This window comes from Octopus sinensis, linkage group LG4 (assembly GCF_006345805.1).
Source record: "Octopus sinensis linkage group LG4, ASM634580v1, whole genome shotgun sequence".
Taxonomy (NCBI): domain Eukaryota; kingdom Metazoa; phylum Mollusca; class Cephalopoda; order Octopoda; family Octopodidae; genus Octopus; species Octopus sinensis.
Genome location: NC_043000.1, coordinates 86,680,284 through 86,702,988, shown reverse-complemented (window position 1 = coordinate 86,702,988; position 22,705 = coordinate 86,680,284). Strand labels below are relative to the sequence as shown.

Genomic DNA, 22,705 nt, shown 5'->3' with positions numbered 1-22,705 from the left:
TATTGTGTAGTGAATCTGTAATTCAACATCTGCTTTACATCACAATAAGAAGCCAACAAAGAAATGTAAAAAAAAGAAAAGAAAACTAGAACAAATATAACATCAAAAAGGAACCCAATATACATATGTAATAGAGAAAATCATCTGTTTAAATTACTTTATCAAAATGTAAAGAGATGTTACTGAAATCCTGTTACATTCTAAGTCAAGGGACATTATTCTAACTATAATTACAAATACATATCATTTTAATATATGAAGCTAGCACCAAGAAGAAGCAATCAGTAGCAGAAGGTAGTGAGTCTTTTTTCCCAAGAGGTCAACAATATATTCTACAGTAAAATGGCATAAAAATGAAACCAACTGTAATATTCCCTAAGTCTTAGTTAATCTTAAAATTCAATATCAATGTACATTTTAAAACAGTATTTACCTGCTTTTTTCAGGATAACGGATTTCACATACTTGTTGTTTTGGCACAGTGGTCCAGTTTTTGGCTAAAGATACCATTTCAGCAGCATCCATCAAACCATATCCAAAAGAATGACTCACTATAAGAGAAAATTTTAAAGAAGACCATGAAAATGTTTTTCATAATTTCAAATGTTGAAATTTTCAAAATCTTGAGATAGTTGCTTTCTTTGATAAAGGCAACAAACCAAGACTATCTAGCAACAAGGAGTAGCATTTCTTGATGGAATTATATTGATTTCAATCAACAAAGCTGAGAAGTTCCTGTATAGGCAGTCTTTTGAAAAGTTTGATGTTAAATGAAATGATGTAAAGATTCAATCATGTAAACAATATTTACATTTCTACTGTTTATTGCTCACAACAAGATCATCAGCAAATGCCTAATTAAAATCTCAAAACATTTCTGATATTATGCTTTGAAGAAAGATAAATAAATACCAATAATTATTTGTTTGAAAGACATGCCCAAGATTTGCTGTCATGCATTTTGCCTCTTCTGTTTGTAGAATTCCTTGCAGCACAATGTATCAGGCTTGCATTTGAGGTTATTCATCACACCTCACAAGATCAGAGGTAACAAGGGTTATAGTCTTGTTCCCAGATGATTTTAGGTAAAGTCTGTCAGTTATGTTAATGGATACATTACAAAAGATGAGTTGAGAGCATACCTCAAAGAATCCCATACTTGGATATTAGAGGAAAATTTTCATCTTTATAATATGAGAGCTACACTCAATAGATGTTTCAGCAGCCGGTACCCACAGTTTTACTTCAATTAGGGACAATGGATAACTAACTACCAGTTGAAACTATGAGTGATGATATCAAAATGATGAAACATTGTGAAACAATCATCAGCATGTCTCAGAATATATACTAGATTACCTGTGACCGGTTGGGTCACCTGGAAAGTCTAAGTTTCCTAGCAATGGAGTTTTGTTTCGTGGGTTTTCTTTTCTTTCCCAGGTTATTTCGCATGCTTTCAATGAATGTAACATTGAAATCACATGTAAATTGCTCCTTTTTCCCGGAAAGGAAAGATTTGGCTGCTATTTCGTGCATGACCAGCTACCACATAACAGGTATTTTGAGTCCTTTATCACAAGTAGCTGTTATGTGGTAGCAGGGCGTGCCAGAAATAGCAGCCAAATCTTTGGAGCTGAGATACGTTGAATGCACTCAGAAAGATTTTTGTAATGGTATTCCCTTGGGACAATCTTTCACTCTCAGAGAACTGTCATCCAGATCAGCTGGTTTTGTTTGTTAATTCCTGAAAAACATTTTTATTTATTTACTTTTGTTTTAAAGTGAAAGAGAGGAGTGTGTGTGTGTGAGAGAGAGAGAGAGTGCCACTTGCACATACATGAGAACACACACACTTGCACATGTACATACAAAAAAGATGTATACATATGTATTGATGTATGTACGTATACATGACAACACACCCCTTCACTCACTCTCGTTTTTTCTCTCTCTCTTTCACACACACCCATCTATTTCATATACACATACATACATCTTTCACTTTCTCCCCTCTTTCCCTTTAAAACAAAAGTAAACAAATAAGAATTTTTTTACGGAAATTAGCAAACTCTGGATTAGTTTAAAGATAATTTTGAAAATTAAAATTTTAATGTCTTCAAATGAATATCATACTTCACATATACTAAAATTAATAATTCCTAAACAAATTATATTTACCTTTACGGCCAATTCCATTTATAAGCCAATCTTGAGCACGTAGATTTTCAGGTTTAGCTGTCATAACAACTATATGTTGCATATCCCGCCATGTTAACATTGAACTAAAGAAAAGTAAATGTATAATAAAGTTTGTTATAAATTACTTTAAAATTTGATTATCAATACAAATGCAAATAAAGATTAGACTGTAATCAACATTTAAAATTTAAATCAGTGATTTAAATACTGCAAACTAAACAATAAACAATTATTTAAGAAAAGTCTAAATATGAAATAAGACTTAATAAGCAGAGCCTTTTACATTGCCTGTAATGTAAAAGAAAGTATTTAATAGAGTTAATTGCTTTCTTTGTAATGCCAAAGAAAAAAGAAAAAAACTTAATAAATGTAGCTGCTTACTTTGCTTGTAATGCCAAAGCACATAAACCAGCAGCCAAAGGAGCACTAGCACTTGTTCCAGTATGCGTTTCAGTGCAACCTCTTTTCAGATCGGTAGTTACCTGAAATATTTTTTTAAAATATTACATTTCAAGCAAACATTTATACATTCCTATTACATATAAATTTACAATCATATTTTAATTACCATTTAGTAAAATTATGCCAAATGCTAAATAATAAAAGATGGTTTCAATACTAAAGCATGCTCAAAAATGGAATACTACAAAAATATTATATTATAATAATATAATGAGCCTCCTATTTATAGTGCTCAGCTGTATTACAACTCATTGGAAAAGGGTAAAAGAGGAGGATTTAAATGAAAGCAACAATAACTCAAGAAATGGACAGCAATGAAAGCTAGAAGTGCATGCACAGTACTTAAAATAAAACACAAAAAATATAGAAAAATGAGCAGTAAAAGAACAATAAGGAGGAAAGAATGCATAGGCATCCTTTCTTCTTTATTAGAAGTTGACAAATTTCAAGAAGCATGAAAGTTTTGAAGGCTACAGTGTTCTAACAGCTAAGAATTGAAGTGGATAGTTTAATCCATGCTTCAACAATTCTGAGAGTGAATAACTGGTTCCAAAAGTGTTGGGTGCTTGCTGTTTCCTGATGTTATAAGTGTGTTCACAGGTAATATTAAAAAAAGGTGGCCAAAGTTGTAATTGGATAATTTTGTGGACTTCTACCAAGTCAGCAGTTAGATGTCAAAGCTTTAATGTGTTGATTCCTAGGGAAGTAATATGTTTAAGATATGGTGACCGAAAGAGGGTATTCATCTGGTTGCATGTCTCTGGACAGCTTTGAGTAGATCATTATTCTGGACAAGGGGTTCCAAACTAGAGATGGGAACTTTAAGTGTGGGACATATGATAACCACATATAGCTTTAAATAGGTAAAACTAGTTCTACCCTTTTTTATGATTTTAGAAATGTGGTTATCTAATGCAGATTATTGTTGGCAATAATGCTTAGGCCATCTGCACCAGCAAACATCTTAATATTGTGGAGGGAGTAAGTAAATTCCAAGATTTTCTTCCCAAGAATGTATAGTGATGCACTTGTCTGCAGCCAGCTTTGAGTTGCCAGTCAGCAATCCATTAGTGCATTGTGTTTAGTTCAGACTGCAGGCAAGATCTATAGCATATAGGATCTGCTTGTTTTATCTTAAAATACAGCTTAATGATATCTGTGTATTTTGACACAGAAACTTGCTTTAAGTTAGCCTCTGCTTCGTTACTATGTCACAAATAACAGGAGCCCAAGAACAAATCCCTGCAGAAACCAGATTTCATTGCATAGGCTGCAGAGTGTTTTCTTAATACTATAAGAAACTTTTATCAAGGACATCAACCAGTTATCAAAATTAATTCTCATGTCCATTGCAGAGAGCTTTGCCAAATTGAGCCAGATAACATTCAGCTGTGAGCTACCATCAGTGATTTGGTCGGCATCAAGAAATTTGATGAGTTAACTACTGCAGCTGGAGTGAAAGATAATTCCAATTGTGAAAGTCAAATAAAGTAACAAGAGTTCCAGAAATTTCAGTGTGTCTCTCTGAAGAAGGATTCCACCAATTTGGTGATGCAGCTAGTGAGACTGACAGATGATGTGCTTTTTTTGAACAGGCTACTGGCTATTTCCACTGTTCTGGAGTAACACAATTATTAAGGCAGAATTGGGAGAAGCAAAAGTTTATGCATAAGAGGTATATTTTGCTTGAAATGAGGTAAATATATAAAAAAAAGTAATGAAAATTAAATGGTTAAAACTAAATATTTGTTTCTATTCTCTGGCATATTATGTTGCGCATTAGCGCTTTAGAAGACCTAGGTACAAATCACATTCTACAGACTGAACCAATGCCAAAATGAGTTACTGTTCAAGATGAAACACTGCTAAAGTCACTTCAATATTTTCACTAAAAAGGTAGAAAATGGTTTTATTTTTAATCAAATAAAACACAAATATGTTCATTTGGTTAGGGAACAAAATATTATTTACACATGTTCTGTTTTTCACTCGGTAAATAATATTTTAATAACCAGGAAAAAGTTTTGATTGCTTCTGGTTTTGCACTTACATTAACCTGAACCCCAACTGAAGATGAGCAAGAGTTTAACGACCAATAAACTGAAGAACTTTTAACAAATAAGCTCCTCAAAATATAAAATTCATGCATGAATATTTCTCTGAAAAAGGTAAGAAAGGAAACAAACACTGGAGCAGTTCTATTTGAAAATAGTATTTGACAAAGAAAACAACTTACAATCTGTCTCTCCATACTGGACCCACTACTGTAAGTGGTTGCTAGTGTGGATGAACAGGCTTCTGAATACCATGGAATATTACCATTTTCAGTTGCACTGCTGATAGATAAGGTATAAATACTATTGGTGTAACCATCACAGTTGCAGCTGTCTCCATCCCGGCCACCATTGCCTGAAGCCCAGACAAATATTGATCCCAAACCTCCTCGTCCCTAAAAAACAGAAAGACAAAATATGATAAAGAATTATAACCAAAAATGAAATAAATACCATTGTTTTCATAACAATTATATCTTAACATCAGCGGATATTTTAGATGATATTAAGTTTATCAAAAGAGTCTGTAGTAGTCAAGTTGTGGATAACATTTTCCAAACATGACATGAATTATGATAGCTACATTTACATATAAATAAAAGTCATACAAAAAGATTTTATGGCATTGGTTGAGGATACATAATATAACAAGATTTAGTAAAAGTTCATGTACCTTAATATAAACAAAAATAATTAAGGTTTAGCATGTTCTATCTACCTTTAAACTAAAAACTTTCAACAGATATTAGTTAGAATAGCACTTTCTCTTGTTCTCTCTCATATTTCAATTTATGAAGCCAGAGATGATTATATCAACTTAGTGAAGTTATTTTATTTGAAGAAATCAACTCCAGGACTTATTCGTTGTAAGCCTAGTACTTATTCTACCAATCTCTTTTGCCGAACTTTTAAGTTACAGGGACGTAATCACACCAATAATGGTTGTCAAGCAATGGTGGTGGTGGGGCAAACACATACACACACACACACACACAAATATATACATATAATGGGCTTCTTTCAGTTTCTGTCTACCAAATCCACTTATAAGGTTTTGATTGGCCCAAAGCTATTGTAAAAAAACAATTGCCCAAGATGTCACACAGTGGTACTGAACTCAGAACTATGTGGTTGGGAAGCAAGCTTCTTACCACACAGCCATACCTGCACATTTTCTATAAATTACTAGTTTTTTCATTTGTTATAACAGATCACATGACCACTGACTAACAGAGCATGTACTAACTGAGCATATATTAATAGAATATGTAAAACACCTGGGGCAATAAAGTCTAGAGTGTTGCTCAGATATGTTATATTCACTAAGTATTACTCAGATATGTTAGTCTATTTGCTGGGTGTTACTAAAATATGTTGGTATTTACTGAGTGTTACTCAGATACATTGGTCTACTTGCTGAGTGATACTCAAATATGTTGGTCTACAAGGTTGGGCTGAAACGTTCATAGGTTGACTATGAAGGAGTGATGTTAGAGCTGTGAAATCTTGCATGCATTAATTTCAACTTCTCTTATTAATAATTGCATTGTTTCTTTCCACCTAAAATGACATCTGATTGTTCAAAGAAGACTTCAAAAATAACTAGTAGCAACTTCTCTTGAAACTGGACAAAATTTGGCATCATAGTGTTATCAAATACTTGCAGAAAAAAAGGTTTTAGATCCCAAGGACATTCATGCTAACATGGTTGCTGCTTTAGAGGAGGACACTGAAGCTTTATCAACAGTACAAAAGTGAGCAGCTGAATTTAAGTGGGGAAGGGAGAGTCTTGAAAATAACCCAAGGTCTGGAAATACTGCAGCTGCCATCACCAAGGAAAACATTGATCATGTTTACCACATGGTGATGGGTGACAGGCGATTGACAATAAATCAAATAGCTAATGCTATTAACATATGCCAAGAGAGAGTTGAGAATATTTAGCACAATGAACTTGGTATGACAAAGGTTTCTGTTTGGTGGGTGCCACATTTTCTGACACCAGGTTCAAAGTGCACCAGGCTGATCACATAAGAAAATCTGACATTAAGGCAGATTCAGCTAGTTTCCTTGAATGTTTTACCCAGGGTAAGTATTAGGTTCATCACTTTGAGCCTGAGACAAAGAGACAATCCATGCAGAAAAACACTCATCCTCACCTGCTCCAAGAATGGTCAAAGTGGTGACCTGTTTTTCCAGATGCAAAAGGCGTTGTATTTATTGACTATCTTCAAAAGGACCACACTATCAATGGAGAGTACTATGACAACTTGCTAAAGCAGTTACAAAAGGCTATCAAGACCAGGAAAACTTAAGAAAGGGGTCTTGTTTTGTCAGGACAATGCTTCAGTACACAAATCCTTAGTTTCAAGGGCTGCTTTGCATGACTGTAGCTTTGAACTGGTTGACCACCCTCCATAGTCTCCTGATTTGGCCCCATCTGACTATCACCAACATAAAAAAAAAAAAAAAAAACACTTGGCTGGGAACCAGTACTGCAGTGATGATGACAGTATAACTGCTGTTGATGGCTTTTTGACCAATGTCAGGAAAGCTTCTTTGCTAACGGGATCCAAGCACTGCAACACCAATGGAAGAAGAGTATGGACTGAATTTGGCCACTTTCCATGAGAATATCTTGGTCAGCCTATGAACTTTTCAGTCAACTCAGGAATGTTTGTTTACTGAATGTTGCTCAGATATTTTGGTTTATTTATGAGGATTGCTGTAATAATTTTTAATCTATTTATTCTTTGTCTTTTGAAAGATGACCAGTAGCAGATGATTTCATTTAGTGGTGAGAGCTATAATTGAGAGTAGTTCTAATTCCTCATCTTGCAAGTGTAGTGATGAGTTAATTATTGCCCACATTTCAATACTATGAAAAGATATATGCTCATTAAAGGAAAATAACACTTGGTTGGAGAGTTGCATCCCCTGAATGAATTTTCATTAAAATAATCACCAGGATTTGTCGTTGCTTAGCTCTAAGCTAGCCCTGATTGAACATATTTATAATCAAAGATATGATTATTTGATCTTTATCCAGGCGTTCACTAAAGTGTCCTTTGGAGGAGTTGAACAACTGCAATTTGAGGGGGATTTGGCTGCTATTTCTAGCAGGTCAAGCGTCATTAGATGTTTGGGTGACAAAAATAATGCAACACCAGACAAAATGCCTTCTTACAATATTTAGCGCTGTCTCTCAAGACATCCTGGTTTCAGCTCTTGCTAGTATTGGCTGATTCAGTTTCTAACTTTACATGACAAATATTTGGCTTTATGCCAATGTTAGAAATCATAATTATACTACTATTACATCACCATACAGCCAAAAAAAAATAATAATTTGATCAAAACTACACAAATTCCATTATACAGCTAAAATAAAAAAGTAAACATACAAATCAATACATTTTTTATAAGTTCAATGGCTACATTCAACAAGCTAAACTAATATGAAAATAAAGTTAGTTATAAAGGGATTATGGTTGTTTTCCTGAATCATATGTGTCATCTCCAAGCACTTCTAAAGAAGTGCAATATTTTCTCCAAATATTTTGCACCCTGTGTATGGGGAAATGCTAAGCTTAAACTTCTTTTATATATATATATATATATATATATTGCTATGTAGAACAACCATGCTACATGGCTGACTGTAGAGGACATGTGAAGGCTTGAAAGAAATGAAACTTTGTTGGATGTGCAATGTCAGTATGACAAACTGTAAGCAACTTGAGAGAAAAACTGGGTATAACAGGCATCAGATGTGGTGCGCAAAATGATTTTGCTGGTATGGTCATGAGGACAGCTGTGTAGCGAAGTGCCAATCTCTAACTGTGGAGGGAACCTGTGAAAGAGGTAGGCCCAGGAAGACATGGGACGAGATGGTGAAGCATAATCTTTAGATGTTGAGTCTCATGGAGGCAATAACAAGTAATCAAGCCCTTTGTCAGTTTGCTGTACTTGAGAAGACACATCAAGCCAAGTTAAATCATAGAAATGACTGGTGACACGTGAGAGGCACCTGTGCCAGTGACATGTAAGAGGCACCCGTGTCGGTGACATGCAAAAGGCACCCTTGCCGGTGACACGCAAAAGGCATTTGTACCAGTGACACATAAAAGGTACCCATGCCAGTGCTAGTGACACATAAAATGCACCCACTACACTCTTGGAGTGGTTGGTGCTAGGAAGGGCATCCCAACCATAGAAACCAAGCCAAACCATACTGGAGCCTAATACACATCTCTGGCTTACCAGTTCCATTCAAACTTTAACTCATGCCAACATGGAAAATGGACAATAAATGATAATGATATTAGAATATATTTGATATGTTAAAAAAAGACAAATGACACAAATTCATTGAAAATTTAAATACTAAAACATATTTATAATGTCATAACCAAACCATGAAACAGAAAAAAAGACGAAGAGCTACAAGAAGTACTAACTGTTTCAGTTAACCAGGTATTAAAGACCACATCAGCCAGAAAAAAAATCCATTGACTAATCTACTTCTACTTAGACATACCCATCTCATTCATTTCTTCTCTCACCCTCCTTATAGTGTCTAAGCATCCATATGGTATACTGCATAGAGGGTATACCATAGAGGGCCTGCAAAGGTCAGGGGTAACAAAAAAATCAATAAAGAGGATCCTCTACATGGTTGTACAGTTTGCTAGAAATAGAAGCCAAACTCTCTCAAAAAACATATTACCATCTTAAAAAAAGGAAGGATACATTGGATACTATTATCCCAGACATGTCTGAAAGATGATGAAATGATCACTCTGGAGTATTTTTGACAATGACCTGAGATTAAACAATAACTCAGACTGCTGAAAGCATATAGAGGAATGTAAAAACTGTTACAGTTTTTACATGTTACAAACAACAGAAGACTTTCTGGTAAGAAAACAAAATTCAAGAGAGACATCAATGATGTGTGAACATTCAGCTACATTTATGAAATATGAAAGGACCTTGGAACCACAACAATTGCAATCAAAAGATGAGTCATAGGTCATAATAAAGGCCTCTTGGAACCAGTCTAAAGGTGAATCAAGAGTCTTGAAAGAATAGAGTAAAATAACCACTGTTTTCAGAACCCAACAGTTTTGAACACACAAGGTGTTATATAAACCAAATTCATTGCAGATATTAAACAACTTTGAACATGAACACACACACACACACATACATTGTAACTTTCTGCAGTTAGAGGAGGTACAAAAGGCACTATATTAAATGTTCAAGGTTGTTATGTCGTCACTACAGAAATTTGAAAATATATTGGCAAGATGTTTATAGGATGCCAACCTCTGTTGTTATAAGAAACCAACAAAAATTTTAAATATTCACAACAAATTTATGAGCAAACTGATGTAGCTGATTCACTGAATGGTCTGCAAATAGACAGGTAAGCAGAAGAAATATAACAATGAAGACAACATCATGGTGCAAAGACTAGAGAAAAGTGATGGAAAAGGCAGGAAATCTCAAAAAATATATATATATAAATAAATAAATCCTCAGACTTTGGAACAAAATAAAGACCACTGCAATAAAAGAGATGACAAAACTATTTTAGTGTTAGCATTGCCTGATTCTGTTAAAACTGAGACACATAGAAGGTGGAACCAAAGTGTACTTGTTACATAAGATCAGATTTGATCCAACTCTTCTAGATTCTAACATCCCTATTACTGGTCCATGCTGACTTTCATGACAGACTTTTAATAGAACTGAAAAAGTATTTCTATTTGCTAAATGGCATTCAAATTTATTTGGTTGATTGTGACACAATACATGACTATAAAAACTTTCATTGCAACAAGTTGTTTTATCATAGTAGCTAATATATTATTTGTGTCTAGCATTATCACTTAGCACCTGACAATTTGATGTGCAGGACATTGCAAGCTATAGTATATCTATTGCACTTACATAGGCATGAAACACTCATTTAGTGTATGGTGTAACCACTACCGAATTTTACAGTTACAAAAGAGCAAACTGGACAACATAATGTAGGTCATGATATATTAGGATCAGTGGATTGCATTAGTCCATTCACCTATTAATCTGCCATAGGTCAACCTGTATAGGGCATGTTGGAACTCTAGAACAGCAGCTAAACATAGGACTCATCTGCATGGTCTATGAAATAAATATTTCTACCAAACAATATAAAATAAAGCAACCATGAAGTGAGAATCATCATCATTTTAATGTCCACTTTTCCATGCCTACATGGATCAGATGGAATTCTTTGGTGGATTTCCTATGTCCAGAACCCCTCCAGTAGCCAACCCTTACTTGTTTCCAAGTAATGTAATATTTTCCCAAGGCTAAATGTGTTTTTATGAAAGACTGGAAATAAAAAAACACTGGTGATGCTCATTTACAACTACCTCTTGATGTGAAGACAAGACATAGTCAGTCACGTACACACATATACATATATGAAAAACTTCTTTCTGTCTACCAAATTCATTCACATTTAAAATAACATTCTAAGAATGACTTTTAATTTAGACACAATGCAACATATTTTAGGGGAAAGAACAATCACTTATATCAACCAACAGGCCACAGAAGGATGGAAAACAAAGTCAGCTTCAGTGAAATTTACATGAAGAATGTAAAAATGATATACTAAACACTGCCATTAACATGTTGTGCTATCAAGTCCACTGGGGGAAAAGACCCAAAGCAAACTGAAGCCTACTATACTGTGTGTGCATGAATGTGTAAGCTTGTAGCAGCAGCTACTATTATTACTATTAACATTATTAAACAGCTTGGATTTAATCCATTGCACAGATTATACAGTGTGATTTCACACACAGAGATCCTTAATCTTGCACTGCTTCAAAAGAAAAAGGACAATTTAACACAGGTTAGTATTTTGAAGTTAGACAATACAAAATAATTCAGTAATGATTAACTGAAATCTTTTCTGCAAATATTGACTGTCACAAAAAAAAAAAAAATAGAAGAAAAAGAAAGGCTTTATAACAGTAAAACTGATTAAATTCTAATTTTCACAAAATGAAAAGAAATACTATTTTCAGAGTATTTTAGAAGTTTATGTAACTTCCACATATGTGAGGGGCGTTCAATAAGTAATGCCCCTGACCCACTTCCCATAGCAGTAGAGCAACGAAACTTGGCACAGTTATTAGTCTTTTTCTACATAGGAACCACCCAGAGTTATGCATTTCTCCCATCGTTTGATGCGGCTCTGGAGACCGTTTTTGTAGAAGACCCCAGCTTGGTCCTCCAACCTGAACATGACTTCAGAAATCAAGGCTGCATCATCAGGGAAACGCTTTCCTTTCAAAAACAACTTCATGGCTGGGAAGAGGTGAAAATCAGAGGGTGCAAGGTCAGGAGAGTAGGGGGAATTAGGGAGGAGTTCATAGCCGCACGCCTGTGCTTCTGATCTGGCGGCACGCGAGTTGTGGACCGGAGCGTTGTCCTGCAGAAGAAGGATACCTTTGCTGATCTTGCCCCGCCTCTTGATTTTGATAGCTTCTCTTAATTTCCTCAAAAGTGAAGCATAATAGGCTCCTGTAATTGTGGTACCATTTTCCAGGAAATCTGGCATCACTACTCCGTCCTGGTCCCAGAAGTCTGAGAGCATGACTTTGCTAGCGGAGGGCTGCACCCTTGCCTTCTTTGGAGGAGGTGAGTCACGGTGATTCCACTGCATTGACTGGGCTTTGGTCTCTGGATCATAGTGATGGACCCAGGTTTCATCCTGTGTAATCAGTCTTTTGAAAAATTTTGACTCATCTTCTTGGCACATCTCCAAATTCATCCTTAAGCACTCGACGCGTTCTTGCTTCTGGAAAGGTGTGAGCAACCTGGGAATCCATCTGGCTGACACCTTTTGCATATGCAAATGGTCATGAATGATAGTTTCCACAGACCCAGTACTAATCTTGACCTCATGGGCTATTTGGCAAATAGTTATGCGTCGATCTTCCAAAATGGCAGCCTCAACTTGATGGACAACTGCCTCATCAATGGCAGAAGGGGGGGGGACAAGATCTGAGAGCTGTTTCCACAGAGTTCCGACCATGTTTGAATTCACGATGCCAGCGTTTTACAAGGTCATATGATGGGGCATCATCACCATAAGTTACTTTCATTTCATCAAAAGTCTCCCGTGGTGTGCGTCCTTTCAAATACAAAAACGGGATCACTGCTCGACACGCAACAGGCTCCATTTCACACTTGACTCAGTTCAAACACCTGTAAATCAGAAACCACAATTAGTTCAGAGCTGTAATTTGCCACTTAATCTATAGAGATATAAATAATTGCACAAGCAAAATTTCAGCTAGATCAAACAACTGCAAGTGGGTCAGAGGCATTACTTATTGAACGTCCCTCGTAAGTTGTTTAATCCTTCTATTGTATTTTAAGAGTGATTCTGCTTATCAAATATAAGAAAATAATGCAAGACTTTGAAGAAAATGTGTTATCAGTGGGCCATTCAAATGTGCTGTGAAAATGTCAAATTATTTAGGTTAAATTATTAATGTTACCTTTGTGATTCCATCAAAAAAGGCTTTCCTTGCTAGAGTAGCTGGTCCATCAACAGTTCGACCATCATCATCAGGTCCCCAACTAGCACTGTATACATGAATGTGTTGTGGATTATGACTTAATGATTGAGCTTCAACAGAATCTGTTACATCACCATCGAGCATTCGAACGCCTGGAAAATAGAACAGGTACATTGTTGCCATAGAACTTGCTCAGGATTGGAAGGTTTTTTTTTTGCTTTTTTTAAAAAAAAAAAGTTTCTTGTAAGATAACACGTTTGTTGTAGCTTACCTCCAATACTGGCATCATATGCTACACCTACACTACAAATAAGGTTATCTTTCTCAGCAGCAACTTCACCTGCACACCTTGTACCATGTCTGAAATGCAAGAAAAAGTAGTTACAATAACTTAACTTAAATAACTTAAACCACATATTTCAAATTTAAATCTACTCCACAGCTCTCTGAACATTACTTTTGTCAATCAATAAAACACAGAAAGATCTTAAATGCTCAGAAAATATTGTGGCAGAATGTTTTGTGCTACATTTAAGAAAAAGTGATCAAGAATGTAAGTACAATCATAAGGTGACACTAGTGTTGCCTTAAAACAAGTTAAAAATCTGAAAAATAATGCAATTCAAGTAAAGATTTCTAGAGTAAAACTTTAAATCTACTTTTTACTGAAATAACAAATAACTGACAGATATAAACTTGAATTGACTCAACTATATTTCATGTAATTTTTAAAATCTTACTAGTTTCAGTCTTTAGAATGCAACTGTTCTAAGGTAGCACCTTCAAAGGTTGTAACATCACTAGTATTTGGTCAGACAATTTATTAAATGGCCAAGTCCATTTTGGGTGTTAAAATACAAACTCAATAACTATATATCACAAGACACACTTAGTCACACACACTCATAAAACCAGTCAATAGAAGTGTTGAATACTGTACATGATAACATTAAATTCTTAAGTTATTGCAGTTTCCCTTGCAGATAAAAGGGTAAATAAAGACCTAGAGATAATTGTTATAAATCCAAAGAAATCCAAAATGGTAATCAAGGAGGTAATTTAGAATAGGTATGTCAGTCTGTCTACATCAGTGTAGAGAATATAATCAAATGTAGAATATTACAGACAATGAATAACACAAAGTTGTATTAATTTGAGGGTGGATGAGTCATGGAAAGAAATGCTTGATATGTTGGACTTATTTGTCTTCCACCAAAAAGAAAAAACAGAAAAAAAAAATGAATGCCAAAAAAAAATGAGTTAATCCACATTTATGAGAATGCCATTCTTTTGAGTGAAGCAAAAACCGAAAAGCAGAAGAACGTGGTGTATAATGTTGGAAAGTTTACAAATGGAAGTAATGTTGACTATGTGTGCTTGTGTCAATTGTAGATATGTACGTGAATGAGTGTTTGTTGAATTGTAATAAATCTTAGAACTTTAGTGTTTCTATGTGTTCATGTATGTGCATGCTTGTGTTTGTTGAATAGTAGAGATATTTATATATGATGTGATAGAAAACAGCAGGTATGTGTGTATGTGATTGTTAATGAGTCAATATTTTGTTTGTGTGTTGCTTCTGCCCTACTTCCAAATTCAGTTGTGTCTCACACTTGTTTCAATTTCTATCAATTGTTTCAACTCACCATTGTTATCTATCTTTTACAAACCTCACTCCTACTTGAACTTTTCTTCTCATTCTCCCACCAATATCAAACACACTATTCTCTACCTTCAATTACTTTCCCTCCAGACATCCAATCTCAGCTCAATTAAATCTCCTTACACATCAAAACTTCCAATCCAGGCTTGCTCCCATGCTCAAAGAAGCTACTGCACTACCATCCTCACACTCCTCATCTGCACCATGATCAACTCCTCATCTTTGTCATCATTTACAATCTCTCCAATTTATTGTTCCAGTGTATCATTCTTCAACACTCCAAACTTCCTTTATTAAGCCCTGCCACATCTGACCCCTTTCCTAATCTACTCCTTCCCTCTTTTAAATATGCCAGCAATCTGCATGACTTATTGATCAATAGCTCTTCCCCTCACCATCCCACACAAGAAGCTTGACTATTCTTCCTTCATGCAGCCATTTCTACACTTGCCCATTCTTCACCAACCCTTCATTCTATGCTTTAAACTGTTATACCTGCACCACCAAGGTCCTCATAGGCAACTTAAAATATATACTATATGAAAATCAGTAATACTGGACAAAACTGGCTGATGATTAGCTGACAGTTTTATAGAGAGATCTGTGAAAATTGTTTCTGGTTTAGCTTTATATTCTCGATTCCTGATCTTTCATCTACAAAGAGAATAGGAATTTATATTTCTGCTTGGAATTTTCCAAACATACAATTCAAATTCTCAACTTTTACCACTTTTCAAATTTACATAACTAAACATAAAACATGTAGTTACACTAAGCCATCACACTTCAACAATCCCACACACATAACCATGTACTCATAGTACATAATGAAACATTTATATACTAACTATACATAGGAAAAACACACTCACACAAACTGTGTTCACTTAAAATAAATGCATGAAACGTACACAGATAACAGACACAATCAACATTACCTCCCTTGGTCTACTCTCCAACATTGAACACTTTCTTCCTCATATTTTTGTCAAGTTAAAAAGACAAAATTGATTTCAAACTCTTGTGGAGTAACTCTTTTGTTTTTTTAATATTTTATTTTCTACAAAGGACAAATAAGTCTAAAAAGTCTAATATTTCTTTGTTCATTCAGTATCAAACTAATACAACTAATGTCATGTTATACTTGTGCGTGCATGCGTGTGTGTGTACTGTTCCATGATGGTAAGATCAACAAAAAAAAAAAGTATTCCATCTTGTGAGAGACAAAACAATGTTTGGCATGTTCTCAGCACATGAAACTAATAGTAGCGCATAAAAACATATATTGTGTTTTTGCTTCCCAATCACTGTGTAGCACACTGGGCAAGTGTCTTCTTCTATAGCCTTGTGAGTGGATCTGAAAGAAGTATATCATTTATGTATGTATATGTGTGTGTGCGTGTGTGAGACAACAACTGGTGTTGGTATGTTTATATTCCCATAATTTAGTGGTCTGGTAAAAGAGGATAATGGGATAAGTACTAGGCCTAAAAAGAAAAGTACTGGAGTTGATTCATTTGACTAAAACTCAAAAAGGGGATACCTAGATGGCCACAATACAATGGCAGAAACATGTAAAAGACAAAAATTATCTATCAATCTACCTATCTATCACTGTGTGCATGTGTGTACACTCAGTTTTCTGCACAGTTTCCATACCTACCAAATTTCACTCACAAGTAATTGGTCAACCCAAGGCTATAGTAGAGAACACCTATGGTGCCACAAAGTAGGACTGAACCTACAACCAAATGGCTGCAAAGTAAACGCCATAGTCATGCACCATACCTGCAGGAGGACTGAGTCTTTAATGTAGGATATTATTACCAGCCTGAAGTCCTTATATTGTCCTGACATGTCTGTTGCCCTTTCCCACCAATACCATTAATATTCAATCACTCAAAAGTTTGACATAAATCAGTCTTGAAGCTTTTACTATTTCCAATTACTATTTATTATTATTTAACAATTATGTCATTTTATATATATTTATTCTTTGAATACTCTCTTACCTATTTTCATTTGTATAATCATAACGTGGTGTTGGATCTGGATCGTGGTCATTTACATCATAACTAGCTTGGTCATCCTGAAAATAAAATATTTTATATATAAACACAAGTAACAAAATAATCTTAATTGTATACTGTTTTGAAAAAGGAAAATGTTATAAATGTACCTCGTGGCTATGCTCTTCAAATTTTACCTCTATTAAAATGCCAACATAAACCTAATTTTTCCAACTAGAAATTAAAAAAAAGATGAAATGCAAATCCTAGGAGGTATGATCTCTTCATTATCACTAAACTGAAACAAATAACATGAAACAAGATTTGTTGGTTTCAAGCCACAATTATTTTTGTTTTCTATTTCACTAAGGAAGAAAAAAAGGAAGGCAAAATGTTGAGAGAAATAATAAGGTTAATATTTCATTTGTTGATAATGAGGACTGAAGCCACTTTCAATTTTCTACTGGAAATTATTTCACTTTGTACCACTGACTTATTTATTCAGACCAAATATTTTTCTACCATTTCTACAAGGATAGTTAGAATGTGTATTTTGTCTTCTTTCCAGCTACTTCCACCCACTCTTATATAATGTGAAATAACCATGTATCACCTCTACAGCATAACATCTATACATGTCTCTTTATCATACTTTAGCCTCTGGCATAAAACCACCTCCCTCTCTGCTACAACCCCACTTAGTTGAAGGGTCTTTCTTTACCTTGTAAGTTACTTGGCAACCTCATTGGTACCAGTGCCATGTAAAAAGTGCCCAGTACACTTTTTTTAGGTGGTTAGGAAAAACACCCAGCTGTATAAACCGTGCCCAAAACAGACATTGGAGCCCAACATAGTCTCCCCGCTCATTGGATTTTATCAAACTGTCAAACCCATTCCAGCATGGAAGACAGATATTAAACTATGATAATGAAATGGAATGACAAAAGATTATATTGATGGCAAGAATTATGAATAGTTTGGGAATTATACATATATAACAAGCACAGAACCATTTTACTCCTCCTAAATTTGGTGAGTTGAAATTAGCAAAATATTTTCATATGAATAGATGGTCATTTAACAGCTGGTTTCAAATGAGCATACCCTTCTAAAAGTGGAGAATTATAGTGTCACTATAAAATTTATGGTATAAAAGTTTGATTGGGAGAGAATTTGACTACCATATATTAGCCAGTCAAGTAGATTACACAGAAACATTTTGTAAAGTTTAAAGTATAAATATGGTGTTCAAATACATATCTTTTATCTTTTACTTGTTTCAGTCATATGACTGCAGTCATGTGGGGGTTTTAGTAAAAAAAAAATTCAAACCCAGGACATTTTGATAAGCCTGATACTTATTCTATTGGTCTTTTTTTTTTTTGCTGAACTGCTATGTGAATGTAAACACATCAACACCAGTTATCAAGTGGTGGAGCAGGACAAGACCACTTTCAAGTATCTTTTAATTTCTTTTGAAATCTCATAAAAGAAGCGTTTTGGTATAACTTGAAATGCATGCCATACTTTAATAGACAAGTTATTGAAAATAAACACTGATGTAGAAATGTTACTGGAGTTGTGGACACTAAACTCTGCTTGCAAAGACCTGTTGAGGCAAGTGAAATTGAAATCAAATTCGATGATAGCACCGCTTGACTGGCTTCTCTGCTAGTGGAGTGCTAAGAGCACCATCTGAGCGTGATCATTGCCAGGGCCACTGACTGGCTCCCATGCTGGTGGAACATAAAAAGCACCATTCGAGCATGAACATTACCAGTGTCACCTTACTGGCACTTGTACCAGTGGCATGTGAAAGACAGTATTCGAGCAAGGTCATTGCCAGTGCCACTGGACTGGCTTCTGTGCAGGTGGCACGTAAAAAACACCTTTTGAGCGTGGGCATTGCCAGTACTGGCCCTCGTGCCAGTGGCATGTAAAAGCACCCACTACGCTCTCAGAGTGGTTGGCATTAGGAAGGACATCCAGCTCAGATTGGAGCCTGATGCAGCCTCAGTCAAACCGTCCAATCCATGCCAGCATGGAAAGCGGATGTTAAACTAATAGTTGAATATTTAACCAATAGTCATTGAAAATGTTGCAAATAGCAACAAAAGAACTTTGTCAAACAAAAGCAAAACAAATTAAACAATCGTTTAGTTAGTTGGATATTTAACCAGTTGACTAATAATAATGAAAGAGTGGAATTGAACCAGTGTGTGTTAATTATATTAGCATAATGACTCTCCCTAGACAATAAAATTTGTTTCAACACACAAATTTACATAAAGAATCTTGCGAACCAGATACAAAAATAAAGTAAAATATTAGTTGTTTTCTTTAAACTGTAACTTCTGGCAACTTCATCATTAAGATAACAATTAGAGAAAGGTAATTTATTTAAAATTTTAATGTGAGTTACATAATTTACAGTGTGCTTGTGTTGCTCCTTTGATAAATACTTATGAGGAAGAATATTAATTTCTTCAAACTGGCAATCAGTTTTTATTATGATAGTGGTGAAGATGATGCCAAGAGAATTTTAGTGTTTGGAACACAAATGGGATTAGATGACCATAATAATAATAACTGGGCTTGCAATGGTACATTCAAATGCAGCCCAGATATATAAATATTATCAGTTATTCATGCTACATATTGCTGTAAGAAGTATTAACATCTCATGTCTTTTTGCTTTGCTTCCTGGTAAATCCGAGTAATGTAAAGTAGACTTTTCAGTGCCCTAAAGGGCTTACACCCATCATTAAAGCCCAAAATGGTCGACTGTAAGAAAGCACCTATCAATTTTCTCTCGCACATTCACAACAACTATTACAGGTTGTTTATTGTATATAGTTAAGTTGTGGATATTGGTTTAAAGTTCTCAGCATTTAACAAAATTAAATACTTCACAACATTAGCATTTCTTCTGGTGTGTGATGTTACTGATGGAATTGTTGAATTGACTGATGATGATGATTTGCCCCAAGAATTTTTATCATACTTTGAAATCCACTATACAGGAAAAGAACCAGATCGAGGTATGTGAAAGTGAAGAATGGAGCCAACATTTCCTACAGAATTGTGGAATGTTTTCGAAAGAACTCAGAATAATATGATCAGAACAAACAACAGTATAGAAGGCTTCAACAATGCAATACAAAGCTCTGTTACTAACATGCATCCAAATATCTGGGAAAAAGAGTTTAGCAAAAAAGAAAATGTGTGATTTAGATTGAGGAAATGTAGCAGCGATGAAGAAAAGTATACCAATATTAATACAAAGTTTCAGAGACAAATGTTTTGATACAATCCACAACAAAATATACATTATTTATGCAGCATTGCTTGGAATTTTCACATGTTTTAAATGACCTCATCACATTTTTATAATGTTTAATGCTTAATAAAGACTTGCATATTAAATGCTTTCATAAAACCATTTATAATTCATTTTTTCTATTTTTATAATATACTTTATCATTGTTCATATTGCAAATTTGTCTTACAGTGAATTTTTTTTCACTAAAAATGTTTACAGCAAATTTTCTAGATACGAGTGGCCATGTATATTCTCCATGGCAAAAAACCTATTTTGGCCCTTTCCTTCATGCCCTAACCTTCCATCATCAAATTTAAAGCTGTCCCCCTATCAACTAACTATAGCACCACTCAGTTGATGGGGATCTTAGTCTTGCAAGCTACATGGTGACTCCAGTAGTGCTTGTAATCATGAAAATGAGTACCAGTACACTCAAGAAAAGTTGGCATTAGAAAGGGCTTCCAGTAACAGAAATCATGCTAAAGCAGACTTGGATATAACAGTCCTCCTACCCATCGGATCCTGTTAAACCAGCCAACCCAAGCCAGCATGGAAAACAGATGTTAAAAGATGATGACAGTTATATACATAATCATTTTAATGTCCACCTTTCCATGCTCGCATAGATCAGATGCAGTTTACAGAGGTGTATTTTCTATAGCTGGATTGCCTTCCTGTCACCAAAATATATATATATATATATACACACACATATATATATCATGTATACTGATAAAAGCTAGTCTTATAAAAAATATAATGGGAACAGAGAACAAGGCTGAATATTATCATTGAAGTGGAGTGTGAAATGAAATTACAAATGTTTGATAATTATAACTCATTCAAAATGTGTGTGTATGGGAGGAAGCTACAATAACTGCAATGATTTCAACTATGGCAACAATTCTTAGATATTGGTTAAATCCTCTTAAAGTTACACAGGAAATAGAGAGTGAATGTTAAAATGCATGAGATAAAAATCAGTGATTCAACTAACCACAATTTGCCAAATGCAAGGAAGTAAATATTTACAAAAGAAGAGTAAACAGGTATTTTCAATGAGTTATCAAAAACATAGTGTAAAATAAGTGATGTGGTAAAATGAATTGTTAAACTAAAATGCATAGCATTTTCTTGTTATTTAGTTTATTACATTTATTATTTAGATAAATCCTAAATAATTTAATGTACTTGTCAGAAATGATTTTGATTTCACATCACCTTAAGATATTCAGACTTGTCTAGTGCACTAACAATAAAACTTGCTGAAATAAACAGCTTCAGTATTGACTTGAATACTGCAGCACAAAACTATTAAGTGACGATTTTCAAAGCAGATATTGACACATTTCTTTTTCTTTTCTCTTTTTCAATAAAAAGAAAAACAGCATATAATGCATTACAAAAGTTTACAAAAGAAAAGTAATTTGAATTTAATGAAGTTGTTAGAGAGATTCAAAGCTTACAAAAGATTCTGGTGATAAAAGTTTTCTCTTCTAAACCTATCTCTGGAAGTGAGCCAAATAATAATGAAATGCTAACACTTAAACATGCAACCCATAAGGTCTATCCAATACATATATAATAGATTAAGTGTAGTAAAGACCACATACTAAATGAGTTTTAAATTTTTAGTTCCATAGTATATGGGTAAAAGGAATTATGGCGTGATATATGGATAAGAATCCCAAAAGAGAAATTCATTTCCAGTAGAGGAAAAGAGCCTATGAAATTTGTAATTTAAAAAAAATAATAATAAGTAGATGATTTAGTTGAAGAGTCAAAGTAGCAGGAAAGAACAAGAGAAAAAAAAAAACCTTATGCAGTTATTACACTCTTACTTCATTTTCACAGTATTAAATCTATTGAATAAACATGTAAATTATGTAAGCTGATTAAATAATCATATAAACCTAGAGGTAACTTGTTTGGTTTGCATCAATTTTAGTAACAGAATATAAAAAATGTCCCGGAAAAAAAAAACAACAAGAAAACAACTAACAAAAGCACAAGATATATAATTATGCTGTAAGGAAGAAACAGGAATATTCAATGTTTTGGACAGTGGGCAGTCATCAAAAACAGAAAAGAAAATCAGGGAGCAAGAATGTTAGCTGTTCAACAGTGAAAGTAAAAGAACATAGTGAATAAAGTAAAGAAGTAGTGTTTTGTAGCCCCAAAAGTAAGGGTGAAAGAAGGAGGAGCAGTGAATTTATGAAGTGTGTGTGTGTGTGGACAACTTATGTTGCTTTTTTGATTAAATAATTATATCTTCTTTTAGTGATGAAGCAGAATTCAAGCTACACCCATAAAATACCTCTCTCTCTCTCTATATATATATATATATATATATATATATATATATATATATATATATATAGAGAGAGAGAGAGAGAGAGAGAGAG

The 22,705-nt window shown here is 34.4% G+C and overlaps 1 protein-coding gene across 4 annotated transcripts in view; it reads right to left on the bottom strand.

Annotated features, from left to right (window-relative positions):
* The window catches only part of LOC115210771 (furin), a 219,710-nt gene that overhangs the window by 111,252 nt on the left and 85,753 nt on the right, over positions 1 to 22,705 (bottom strand). For all 4 annotated transcript variants that reach the window (XR_004998783.1, XM_029779490.2, XM_029779491.2 and 1 more), the window contains exons 5-11: positions 16,982 to 17,058; positions 13,578 to 13,666; positions 13,286 to 13,458; positions 4,898 to 5,110; positions 2,581 to 2,681; positions 2,179 to 2,282; positions 434 to 551 (exon numbers count right to left, since the gene is read on the bottom strand). Coding sequence is in view for 3 of the 4 variants with exons in the window: in XM_029779490.2 (XP_029635350.1) it covers positions 434 to 551; positions 2,179 to 2,282; positions 2,581 to 2,681; positions 4,898 to 5,110; positions 13,286 to 13,458; positions 13,578 to 13,666; positions 16,982 to 17,058 (875 nt within the window). In the remaining variant the exon portion in view is untranslated. The remainder of the gene's footprint in view (positions 1 to 433; positions 552 to 2,178; positions 2,283 to 2,580; positions 2,682 to 4,897; positions 5,111 to 13,285; positions 13,459 to 13,577; positions 13,667 to 16,981; positions 17,059 to 22,705) is intronic.